The sequence below is a fragment of the Scomber scombrus genome, chromosome 2 (genome assembly GCF_963691925.1).
Source record: "Scomber scombrus chromosome 2, fScoSco1.1, whole genome shotgun sequence".
NCBI classification, from domain to species: domain Eukaryota; kingdom Metazoa; phylum Chordata; class Actinopteri; order Scombriformes; family Scombridae; genus Scomber; species Scomber scombrus.
In genome coordinates this window covers 16971849-16985414 of record NC_084971.1, presented here as the reverse complement: position 1 = coordinate 16985414, position 13566 = coordinate 16971849, and the positions used below count along the sequence as shown (strand labels likewise).

Below are 13566 nucleotides of genomic sequence, written 5' to 3'. Positions count from 1 at the left end.
GCTAACATATTGCACTAATGTTTAGCAGGAAATATGTACCCATTTACGTAATGCAGGTCAGATTGTGATGAAAACTGCCCCCTTTTTTATTTTTTATTTTGTTTAAAAATAAAAACTACAACAAATTAGACAAAAAATAATCAGCAACAGTATCATTTATGTATTTAATGCAATAAATGAACTCAATAGTTGCAGCCCAGACATGTAAAGCAATGGATGTCTGAAATCATTGGGAAAAAGTGTTAAACATGGTTAGCTCTAATGTAAATAATGTGATTTGTACTAAATGAGCAACAAAAACACTGGCACTGGTCATTTATTTTCCTTTATTTATTTAAAATAAAAATAGACATTAAAAAAAAAACTCTGAACCTTTTGTTGAAGTAAAGCTAAATGCAGGTCCACATACACAAATCCATGACTGGTGTCAGATGAAAACCTTGCTTTTACTGACACTGCTGGATATGCAGGTAGTCACCATCATGTTTCCTCCTGCTATTGTCAATTTTCCTGATGAGGGGTTCAACAACAACAACAACAACAACAACAACAACAACAACAACAACAACAACAACAACAACAACAACAACAACAACAACAGTGTAAACGTTTAATATCTTCTGGTGTGTTTAAGAGTTTTAGATTTAGAAGCAAGTTTTTGATTTTTAGACTTCACAGAAAACTGTGAAACAAACTTAGTGGGGAGATAGAAATCAATATTTCTTTGTGCAACTGCAGACAGCGGTGTAACATCAGTTACTACACAAGTTGATGTGGAAATGCAGGTTATACCTGTGTGAACATCCGTACTTGTTCAGGGACTGCTGTGGTAACTTTCCCCCTCAGCTGACACAGTTCAAGATGCATCAGAGCTCTTCCAGGGGTTGTAAACATGAACTCAAAGTGCTGAGCCATAGCTCTTAGTGGCATGTGTGCCCAAAATACTAAAAGCCACACAGAAAAACACCGTATTTAAGATAATATTTAATCTAATTACCAGCAATACTTTTCTCTTTTCTCATCACAAGTTTTGATTTATGGTTGTTAAAGTATTACATTAATATTAATTAAATCATTCCTCTCAGCACTTTGGATTGAAAGTAACACTGTGCAGCTTTCTTTATTGATCTTGCATTGCTTTTAAAATGGCTAGTATATTATATAGCATAGTATTGGATTTGATGAAATTGCCTATAAATGTTTTCAGAGTTACCCCATGGACAGACAACAGCATGTAGCTAATAAGACTGTTAAACCTGATTTTTTTCAAATAGCAAACAATGTCTCACAAAGATCAGTCCTGGAATGATATTGTTTCTGCTTTAACTGGATGGAGTATATATCATTATTTAGATGACACTGTCTTGTATTACATTTTGGATGCCGTATATTCTGCTGTAAAATCTCTTCAATGGTGCTGTGCTGATTTAGAAGTTGCACTCAATAACCATGAGTTAGCTGTAAATGCAGATACAACTAAATTCATGTTTTTCACCAGAAACATGTTGATGACATTGTTTATGATAATTTCATCATCTCTTCTAAGAATAGTAAAAATATTGAAAGAGTCACAGAGTACATGTGTTGTAATATGGATTGATGGGAAGGTATCTCTCTAATCAACAGATATCATCTGACTAGACTGGTGAGCGAATTAAACCAAAATATTGGTTTATTGTATCGGAATAAAACATGTTTTCCTCTTAATTTTAGAAGGACATTTATTGAAGCACATTTTTTATTAGCCCTGGATCATGGTGACATTTTATACAGCACTAATAATTTAATACTGTTGATAGTTATGATACTAATCAATGTGAGCTGTTATGCCCTCTCTCTCTGTACGGCATGATAGACACTGGGTTTTATATATTTATAAAGCCCCTATTGTTTTTTTGTTGTTGTTTTTTACCTGTTTGTATCACCTTGTTGCTGTTTTTTTTAATGTGGGTCCTTATCGAACATGCCCGATTTTTCTTACTGTGCACCTACAACCTGGGATAGTATGCAGACCAATCTAAAGCTTGCCTCCTTTTTATTGTGAGGACATTTTAAATGTTCAATTTCATCCTATTTTACTTCCAGCTGTTCTTGTTTTATTGACTTGTTTGTATTATGTTGTAGTGTGTTGGGGATAGGTGAGTGGAGTTACCAGCATGCCTTGAGACAATGTGTAACAGACACAAGTTAAGATAGAATGTGTCCTAAATCACCAAGGATGTTATCTGATACACAGTGGTTAGAGCTACTTTTCTTCACTAACTCTACAGTGGTTCTAGTAATTACAGTTTGCCATTATGTGCAGCTATGTGCACAGTTACTCCCTCTGGTATAAGTGTAATGGAGCATTAGCAGTGTTGAAAGTGTGTGCTGTTAATAATAAACAGCATTCTCTCATAGCAGAGTGGCGTAAGGGGCACAGGGGCTGCTACAAAATTTGAAAATATTCCTCTGCTTGAGTTTTGTCACTGCAAAACCTTAGCTTGCTACATTGTATTAACTGTTCTATTTGCTCCTAGATCATTATTTTAATTATTTTAACTTTTTAAAAAATCATTTTTATTGTACATTCCTTAAAGAAAAAGAATGTTTCACTGAAGAACTGAAAAACTGTGAGCAAGTGTACCGAAGGGTACTGTACTTTTTGAAAGGCAATGCTTCAAACAATAATATTGATTTCATTTAAGGTTCTTCTGTTCACTTTGTATGAAGTTAATGAATGAATAAAAACTATTTATGACATTATTATAAAAAAAATATACTTTCTATTAGCAGTCTCTAAGCAGATTGATGTCGATGAATTAAAATAAACAGTTAAGCAATTTAAAAGCAGACAAAACATTAAAACACTAAAACTATAGAAGGATGGCAGCACAAATTAAGCATTATAAGAATAACTTTATAACAAAATCATTCATCAAGAACTTAAAAATTTTTCACTGAGACAAAAATATTATAAATTAGTTTTTTTGTATCAGATTATCAAATCGCTGCCAAAATCAAATTAAAATGGTACAATGTTGCAATAACATTGCATGATGCCTAGGTGATGCCATTGCACACCATTTCATACAATGAAGACTTTTATTGCCTCATATACTGTATGAAGTTACATATAGTAAATGTTGCATTTGTAATCAAAATTTAGTTTAAGATGAGGATTCAACATGAGTGTCTTTTTATTCAGATTATGTCCAGAGAGGAAGAGAAAGAGGGAATAGGAAGGGTGGCCTATCAATAGGCTACCATTTATTGATAAACCTAATATAGAGGTGTAATTTTTCCTTTGTTGTCCCAGTTATCATCCATTCAGTTCTACTGGTAACATGACATGACAAGAGAGGCCAGACTAAAAGTAATTTGTGTCTAATCTATACATTAACGAGAGAAAGAAACATCCCTTTCCCAATGAAAACTGTGTGAGTGTTAGCAAGGGACAAGCAAGACAAAGCCTTAGCATGCATGGATCTCCTTTGCAGGGTTAAAGTTCATTTTTATCCTAAGGTCACACTGAGGCTTTTGAGGGGCATAGAAGGGCATCCAGGATGATCAATAGAGCAGTTTGGTCACCGTTGGGCACTTTGGCCTCTAAATGTCCAAACTGGCATTATTTGGATAAACTGACCACATATTTGGGATCTACATGGTTGGTACTTAAGTGGAACCAGTTTTCATGGCCGAGAGCCAGTTCTTTGGCTGTTGAAACATGAAGAACCGATTAGAAAATTAGGCTCCAAACTGGCCCCCATCCACCTTGGTTGAAAAGGGGTAAACTACCTCTTTGATGTGCTAGGTTTGGCTAAAATCAGAAAATTATATGCTGAGCAACATTTACATTAACGTCAAAACTTCAGTGTTGATTAATGTGCACTGCCTCCTATAAATAAAACAACAACCAAATAGGAAGTGGATCCTGGATCCTTCTTAAAGAGATACAGGTTTCCAAAAACTCAACAGGACTCAACTGCAACAGGTTTCAGTTTTTGTTTATTCCATGTCCAATACATTATAAATGGCCTCTTCATTCCTCACACAGTTTAGCACTTCACTTTTAGTTGGCCTAATCCTGTTTCAATTGATCTAAAATAAAAGCCTTAATAACAAGAGCATTCATTCTTTTTACTGCTGAAAGCTAAGGCTTCTGTTTTTCACGTCATTATGTTATAAGCTTGTGTCACATGTTGATCGTAATGACATGATAGATGAAACAGAAACTTTCAAAATACCTTTGCACTCTGCTCAACTATAGTACTGTGCATATTTCAAATAATCTATGAAGTGTTAAAAATATTTTTGTTCATGTTTTACTTTCAGACTTATTTTGGATCAATAGGTTTTGCGTGTTTATTTAGTAAAATGCAATGAAAAAGCATGTTTGATTTTTAATTTTTTTTAATTTACTCTTATCAATTACTATCGTTTCTTGAGTATTAACCTAGGCATCAGCGGATAATTTTCGGTTGCAGAGTTTAAAGGGTTTTTACATGCATCCATATTGTGAGAATTGTGTGTATAGCACTCACAATGTCTTTTATTGCTTTGCTCTGTTTTTAATGTGTTATGCTCTCATGGTTTTGTGCTTTTATGCTTCCAAAAAGAATTTGGTCTTGTGGGACAACAAAGATCTGAACAGAGCTGAAGTGAAATGAGGGCACTTCAGAGAGTAAACAGAGAGAGATAGACGCCATCAAAAAGGATGATGGTTCTCTTGTCCTCACTTAACACTGTCAGGTCAGTCAGTACAACTTCAATGGAAATTCAATGCACCAGTGCGGTCCAGGCTGGCTTGTCTCCTCTGAGTTCTCTCTTAGTTATAGTTTTACAGGCCTAAACTTGGGTCATTGGTATTTTGAAGTATTGACCAATTGGTAGCTGTATTAAGAAAATCAATAGATTGCTGCAGAAGATCTCTATGTGCCAAAAATAGAACATATCCCCCCACACACAAGCAAAAACTAAACTGTGTTACATTTCAATGTGTGCTCAGTGTGCCCTAACCACACCCTTCACACCCTTTACCCCTGATACCCCCCTTACTCCCCCTCCCATACTCCCACGTGGCCTATCTGATAGTGAGATAAACCTTTGCCAGCTGCAGCTATCATCACTCTGAGGACTGTAACAGTACTGTTTTTGTTATAAGTATGGGCAGTAAAGGCATTTCTCTATTTTACATGGATGGACACTTTGGCAGATCCGGTAGCAAATCAAACTAACAATTTTATCTCGTGAATATGAGATGCAGAACCAGTAAGGTGTAGTGGTAAGGTGGATAGACTGATAACCTATCAGCTAAAATGTGAGCTGGATTGCAACACAACTTTCAAAGTTTACAGGTAAGAGAAATCAAGGTTTGAAAGGTGTGTTCCTCTTATCTATGAGGTAGAAATGTTCTTAGTGACGTAAAGACTGCACATCATTATTTCCGCTGCCCTCCACGGATCCTCCACTCTACCTGCACAGAGGCAGCATTTCTAAACCTAAGGGCCCAGGTGAGGTCAGCACACACGAAGCATGGACTCACTACGCCTGCCACAGGTAAGGACAAGAATGGCTTCTATTAATCTGCATGCTCACCTGAAAACTTTGCAATACCAGTATATTAATTGAACTAAAAGGGAAAGATGTTTCAAGCTTACGTAAAACTAAAAACAAAAACATTCATTTTTGAATGCATTCAAATAGCGCCGTTGTAACACTTTTAAAATATTGTTTTAGCTGGTCGCTTTCCTTCTGTGTCATACTGTTGAATGGAATTTTACTGCAGCTTGCCCATGTGACTGTGATCAATATTTTTGCATGTGGGGGAAAGTGTGTGTGGGCACGTGCAATATTTCTGAACCTAATGCCCTGATAATGAGGCTTTCAAGGAACTGGATTGCTTTAAAATTCAATGACATTATATGATGCAAGTCACCATTATGATGTGAAGTCAGCTGTTTAGGCTGGCATTTTGACTTTATTTTTTAGTAAGCGTTTCATTTCAGAATGGGAAAACTACACTGAGACATCATAACCTTTACTTGCAAAACAGTAATTAGATAAAATCCTCTATAACCTTTGAATATCTACTATTGAAATTAAGAAGAAAAAAATGTTCTAAAATAAATAAATATTAATATTTTGGATTACTATTCTTCATATCAAGTACTTCCTTTTTTCAGCCAGCGGCTCCCCAACACAAATCCAAAGAAGATGAGAGTCATGGAAATGACAGCAAAGGTACTCTTTATACTGTATGAGATGCAACAGAAAGATAATGACAATAAACATAATTTACTATATTAAGTTTCTTTGTCTGAATAGACGTCAATGCGAGCCCTGCACATTCCACTGTGGGTTTGATTGAAAGGGAGCAGGAGGAAACAGACCCATGGGATCTACCAGAGATGAAGGACACAGGGGTTCCATGGTCAGGTGAAGACTTTTAATAAATCATTATAACATCAAGTACTGCTCTATACTGTCCTGTATTTTAAAGGACAGGTTCAGAATTTTTCAAGTCTCTCTTAAAATGATAGTCAGGGAGCACCCTGGTAGCTGGATGTTCATTGCGCATGTCTGATTTGATTCCAGCCAGGGACCTCTCTGTCCCCATGATTGCTGTCTGCACCTTTGTGCCTCAGTTTGTCTTGCCATAATCACTTTATCTGTTCATACTGGTCATTAGAAGATCCCTTCATACTGCACTTACACTGTTAATGATGGGGGCAAAAATACACCATCCTCCTTCTGTTAATCTAAAGCCAATATGAAGTTTCAGTCATCCAAATGACTCAAATCAAGTAGATATCTTTCAATGTCCTTGTGCTAAAGTTCCTTTTTTTGTTACTATACTTATTACTATACCATAGCACAACAGGGAAACACTGTCTGAGGAAACACAAAGAGGGACTTTGATGCTAAAAAGACGGTAAATGTGGCAGATATCCACTTGATATGAGTAACTTAGACTGCTGAATAATATAAGATATAAGCTTATATCAACTTTTAAATGCATTTTTGCACAAAATGACTGTGGATACATTGTAGATTTTGTCCTCTATCACTTACATTAAAAGTGGATTTGAAAGGGATATTTTGATAACCAGTATGAATAAACAGTATGAATAGGAGGAATGATTTTAGTGAGGAAAACCCCTTTCAGTGTTTCTGTTTATCTATATATGTACATGTATGTGTGTGTCCTGATTAGATGTACCTGGCCAGTAAATAATATACTTGTATGTCAACTGATTAATTACATAGATATGATAACGTGTCCTGTCCTAACATTGTTACATAACCACAAAGATGCTGTCAAATCACTGTTTTTGTGTAGTCAAACCAGCTGAACATCACATACATGAAACTAAATTCACAGTATGCAGTAAAACAAATCTCTAGAAAATCATTCATACGATGGAGAAACTTCCTACAAATGATTGCCTTATTTACAGGACACTAATCAATTCTGCGATATCAATCTGATTAATAAGACTGCAGAGGTCATAAATACTGATTGATGTGTTGCAGCCAAGCTAGATAGCTTAGCTTGTGCCAACATAGATGGTATGTCAAAGTTAAAGGGGGGTGAGTCTGTCACTGTGGAGTGATCTCAACAAATATTGTCATTGCAACTGCCTGTAACAGTGTATCCAACTCTAATATTAAACTAAACTAAATATCTGTATTTATATATGTCTTGTTCATTGTGATGTTTGAGCTTCACTATGTAGAATGATGTATGTGCTGAGATTGACTCTAGAGGACTTTCACTTTCATCTGCTTGAAGTGGAAAGTTTCCCTTTTTTTCTTGTAGTATCTTTTTATTTCTAGCCAGTTCTACATAATTTAACCAAATAACGCGTAAAATGACAACATTTTTTGTGTTTGTCTCAGCTCTGGACACCAGAGGGAAGATGCAAAGAGTGTTGGTGTCTGTGGGGAAGTTAGTAATGTTGTTGGGTTTCCTCTACATATTCATCTGCTCCCTTGACATCCTCAGCTCAGCCTTCCAGCTCGTTGGAGGTATACATACCAACAATTTTATTACATTGTAGTAACATGCATCTTTGTTGTTTTCTCCTGTGTCTTTAATTGTTCCCTTCTTCACCTTGTCCAGGTAAAACAGCTGGCGACATCTTTCAGGACAACACAGTTCTGTCCAACCCTTTGGCTGGTCTGGTCATTGGTGTTCTGGTCACCCTTTTGGTTCAGAGCTCGTCCACTTCCTCCTCCATAGTTGTTAGCATGGTGTCCTCTGGATGTGAGTACAACGCTGCACACATAGACACACACATCCATGCACAGAATAAGTACATATGAATAATGATGATGATGCTGGAGGTGTTGAGGAGAGGGAGAAAGAGAACCGATGATGAAGGAGCACTGTGTATTTTGGCAGTGCTAACGGTCCAGCTGGCTGTTCCTATCATTATGGGCACCAACATTGGCACCTCTGTCACCAACACGCTTGTTGCCATGACGCAGGCTGGTGACCGCAGCACCTTTCGCAGGTAATCATTGTGTTTGTGTTTCTCTGATGTTCAGAAAGCCCACAAAAAAGTCTAATGAACAACATGTTCCACTGTTAATTACAAGAATGTGCAGAGATAATCTGGGAAAATGTCATCCATCACATTCTGATGATCTTTTATTGATGTAGCAATCAAGTCAATAAATTGACCTGTTTATAAAATTTCAAAATTACAGTAATTCTTTAGTCAAGAAAAAGTAGTGAGTGTGAGAACAGTGAGTCTTGCATTTAAAAAACATGTACAGTATATCCAAAATGTTTAATGAAAAACATTATTTGGATTATTTTTCATGTAAAATTGAATTCAGCTCTTTTTCTAAAAACTACAAATGATTCATGATCCTCCAGATTATCTGAAAAGTTACAAAATCACCAAATTTGGAGATAGAGTGTGTTCAATTCAATTTTACTTTGGATTTATTTATACCTTTTCACAACGCACACAGGGCTTTTGCAGGGGCCACTGTGCACGACTTCTTCAACTGGCTCTCTGTGCTGGTGCTGCTGCCTCTGGAAGTCGCAACTGGTTATTTGTATGTGATCACTAAGCTCATTATCGACTCCTTCCAAATCGAGAGTGGAGAAGCCCCTGACCTGTTAAATGTGATCACTGATGTACTCACTGAGTCAATTATAGAGGTAAGATGTCATGCTTGTAACACTGTTCTCACAAATGTCATTTTATCAGTTGGAAATCTGTCAGACTTTTGATGTCAGCTGACTGTCAGGTAGTAAGGTTGACATAATAGATAAACGGGGCATAAAACATGGTCAAAGTTGCAAAATATTAGGTGATGGCATGTAAAATGCTCCCTGTTAGTCAAAAGCCAGGCCTTTTCAGAAAACATTGTTTCCAAAGTTACCTCAACTTCTTCCTCGTGACAACATCAGATCGTTTGTGCATGACCACAAACAGCTTGTCTGTTATGTAGAGGATGAACTGAAGAGCTACATAAAGGACCAGTACACAACAAATAAAGAGTTGTTTTTGCTTTAATAGATATTTCAGTAAAGCCCAGCCCATTCCAGTAAAGAAAAAAAAAAAAACAGGAAATGTGCATGTATGTGCATGTTATATCCTCTTTAACTGGTTAATGGACAGCTGTTAGTGTTATCTATATGAGGCAATACTAATTATCACAGGAAATACTTGAAGATGATAAGATATACTGGTAGAAATATGATATGTGAACCTATGAAGCAGTATTAGACATATTTTCTGGAAAATGAATGTGGATGTTTGCAACTATTAGAACAGTGTTGTGCCTTCAAGAAATCGGCAGTCTATCAGAGAGATACCGTAAGATGTCATTATATAACATTGTTCATTACTACATATTCTGTATCTTTCTCTCCGACTTAGCTGGATCAGTCTGTTATAAATGGGATTGCCACCGGTGACCCAGAAGCCAGGAATAAGAGTCTCATCAAGAGATGGTGCCAAACCTTCACCAACACAGTAAGATCAAACATGCCAGCTATGCAACAAATAACAAATATTCAGACACATCAAGAATGATTATAATATTTATTTTCCAACTGCCACTCTTTTTCAGACCTTAATGAATGTTACAGTTCCTGGCCCAGAGAACTGCACCTCTCCTTCTCTCTGCTGGGTCGATGGCAACTACACCTACACACTGAAGAACATTTCTAAGATAGAAAACATTGCGAAATGTGAGACCAGATTTCCCAGAATTATTATTCTATTTTGTCACATTAAACAGGTTTATCTGTACTTTAACAAAATATAATTTAAATATGGATGTCATGATACCGTCTTATTTCATATGTCACAACAAGAGGGCTTAAACTAATTAAGCAGCTTAACCTGCTCTCAACTCTCAACATCATCCTAGCCTTGATGGTGGTTTTTAGTGTCTTTTCAATGTTTTGGCTTTAGAGACATTTATTTATTGTATTTACAGCGGCAAAAGACAGCAGTATACAACAAAAAACACTATGCCCTATACTATACTACCTGCTAGCACCAAGCAGTAATTAGTGAACTATTCTTGAACATAGTGGAGCATTGAGCAACACTTTGATGATAACATAAAGTGATAATACTCATAGAGTTCGTCTGCTTGCCAGTGGCAAGAAAGAAGATCTTTTCATGCGGCTTTAAAGCAAGGGATATCCAAGTCATCACCTGCTATTATCCATAATTTTGTGTGTGTTTCTGTGCGTCTTAAGGTAAGCACATCTTTGTGGATGTGAATCTGCCTGACCTGGCAGTAGGTCTGATCCTGCTGGCTCTCTCCCTACTGGTGCTCTGCTCCTGCCTGATCCTCATCGTCAAGCTGCTCAACTCAATGCTGAAGGGACAGGTGGCTACAGTCATTAAAAAGATCCTAAACACCGGTGAGCAGCTATATGCAAGTTGTGATTTTAAATTACAATATATATGATGTGATTGCACTGATTAGTAACACATGAATGCATGTCTCTGTGCTTGTCTATGTGTGTGTGTGCAGATTTCCCGTTCCCATTTGGTTGGGTGACAGGTTACATCGCCATTGTAGTCGGAGCAGGAATGACATTCATTGTACAGAGCAGCTCAGTTTTCACTTCCGCTATCACTCCACTTGTTGGTGAGGTCACTCATCTATCCATCTCCCATATTTTGTTTCATTTTAAATATCTACATACCATATTGTACTTGAAAGTCATAATAGTTCTCTGATTTTGCTGTTATGTTCTTGTATTTCTTTCTTTCTGTGAAAACCTACAGCAACAGATTGCATATTATCAACATCTGGCTCTTAAAATTAAATTACAATGTTAAATACAGTAGAGTCATCTACGGAGCACACACATTTTATTTGCTTAGTGTACTTTTTTCCTTGTATGTTATACTTAACAAAAATGTAAGTTATTAAATTCACCATATTTTCATTTGAAACCAAACTTCATTGAATGTTAATGATAAATGATGTGAATTAAACACACGAAACAGGAATTATACAGGCCATGATAGCTAGAGAGCATAAGTGTGTGAAAATGTATTTTGACTAGTATCCTGTTTGTTTGAATAGGTATTGGTGTCATCAGCATAGAAAGAGCATACCCATTGTCTCTGGGTTCAAACATTGGCACAACCACCACAGCCATCCTGGCTGCCATGGCTAGTCCTGGAGACACACTGGCTAATGCTCTACAGGTCGGTAATTCCACACAAAGGTGCACACATGACCAAATTGCCTGTTATTATTGACAGGGCATCATATTTTCGAATTACAATTTTTATATGTTAAAGAGCTCCATATCATATTTCATGAAGAGAAAAGAACAGCTGGCAAACAAAGTTTATTTTTAATTGCTCCAGATTGCCCTCGTGCACTTCCTCTTCAACATCTCTGGCATCATTCTCTGGTATCCAATCCCCTTCACTCGGATCCCAATTCGGCTGGCTAAAGGCTTGGGCGACATCACCGCCACTTACCGCTGGTTTGCTGCAGTCTACATCATCCTCTGCTTCTTCATTTTACCACTCTTCGTCTTTAGTATGTCTCTGGCTGGCTGGCAGGTACTGGTGGGTGTGGGAGTACCTCTAGTCGCCATGTTGATCCTCATTATAGTGATCAACATTCTGCAGAAAAGGAAACCTGAGTGCTTGCCTTCAGCACTGCGGTCCTGGGACTTCCTCCCTCTCTGGGCCCATTCCCTGGAACCTTGGGACAAAGTGGTCGGTGTGTGTACTGCCAAATGCTGTTGCTGCTGCAAATGCTGCCAGATTGCTGCTGACGACCAAGAACACACAGAGAAAGAGTCTGTGGAAAAGACGATCCCACACACAGCGGTGTACGATAACCCTGCAATGAGCGCAGAGAAAGAAGTAGAAAATGAGATAAAGATAGAGCTTAACATTTTGAAAATGACCCGGCTTTGAGATTTTATGCTCATATTATAGGCATGTGTGTGAGTATGCGGTTAGGATTCAAAGAAGTATCTTGGTAATGGCACAAGAACCAAACACATATGGACCAAAACTGTTAAATCTCCAAAGTATTTATTTATTTTAGATTTCCAAATGTCAATTTATGAAGGTTTAGACAGTGTACGAAAGTGCTGCTCTTTCTTCTGTGTAGTGTTAACTGTGGTGGACTTTAAATGATGAGGCTGGCAATATAAAATATTTTTGTTACTGTCAACAAATCCTCTGGAAAGACCAAAACCAATAACAAATTAGACAGTCTCTCAATACTGTCAGACTTCAATAATCTGTGTATGGCTTTAAGCTTCAAGCCCAGCCTCAAAGAGCTCACAAATACCGTAGTTTTAGTTAATGTAACTCAAACAGGAATAATACAATCATCACTTTCAATAGCAGGTTAACAAAGTTGTTGGACAACAAAGGACAACAAACGAGAGGAATAAGCCATACCAGGTTTTGGTTACACAGGAAATAGCATTTAGTACAATCATTTCTTGGTTGGTTTTGGTCTTTTAATAGGAACAATTGACACTAAGAGAAACATATAATAATCACCAGACCTATCTTTAAATATTCTAGTCTTGAACTTTAGCTCTAGTATGCTGAACAAATTGCCACTTAGATAGTCTAAGAAGAAATGATAAATTAAAAGACATTTTCCAAACATCATTATTGGATATTACCTAATGAGAAATTATGAAAATGATGAAATACAAGGGTGTAAATCTAATATTGAACAGTTATTGAAAGAAAAAAAAAAAACAGTGCCAAAAAAGTGGCTGCTGATTTGACAGACTTGGTCATATAAATGATCACCACATTTCCAGATTTCTATGAGGTTTCATCTTTTGTATTTAGATTTTTTGTTTTCTTTTTACTGTGTATAAAAGGCACTGTGACCTATTTAACACATCGTTTTAAGGTGTAAAAATTATTTTGTAATTAAGAAGGACAATTGTATTCAAGGAATATGTAGTTTGAAATTAGATGAATGTGCATCTCACTACATGTTTTTAACTTAAATGTTTGATGTTAAGTTTGAGTTGTATGTTGTGTCTGCACAATACCTAGTTGAAAATGGTTGAGAAAAAAAAATAAAATATATATCTAA

General features: G+C 36.7%; 1 protein-coding gene across 1 annotated transcript; it reads left to right on the top strand.

Annotated features, from left to right (window-relative positions):
* The first annotated feature begins 5514 nt into the window (after window positions 1-5514).
* On the top strand, window positions 5515-12410 carry slc34a2a (solute carrier family 34 member 2a). The gene is made up of 13 exons (XM_062425690.1): window positions 5515-5538; window positions 6165-6222; window positions 6307-6417; window positions 7882-8010; window positions 8105-8248; window positions 8387-8498; window positions 8965-9157; window positions 9882-9977; window positions 10075-10195; window positions 10715-10882; window positions 10996-11112; window positions 11557-11681; window positions 11847-12410. The coding sequence occupies exons 1-13, from the start codon at window positions 5515-5517 to the stop codon at window positions 12408-12410; spliced, it is 1962 nt and encodes a 653-aa protein (XP_062281674.1).
* The last annotated feature ends 1156 nt before the right edge of the window (window positions 12411-13566 follow it).

Coding starts and splice junctions, on each gene's coding strand:
- slc34a2a (XM_062425690.1), top strand. CDS start 5,515: ATGGACTCACTACGCCTGCCACAG. Junction 10,196..10,714: donor GATAGAAAACATTGCGAAAT/GTGAGACCAGAT, acceptor GTGCGTCTTAAG/GTAAGCACATCTTTGTGGAT. Junction 10,883..10,995: donor TAAAAAGATCCTAAACACCG/GTGAGCAGCTAT, acceptor GTGTGTGTGCAG/ATTTCCCGTTCCCATTTGGT.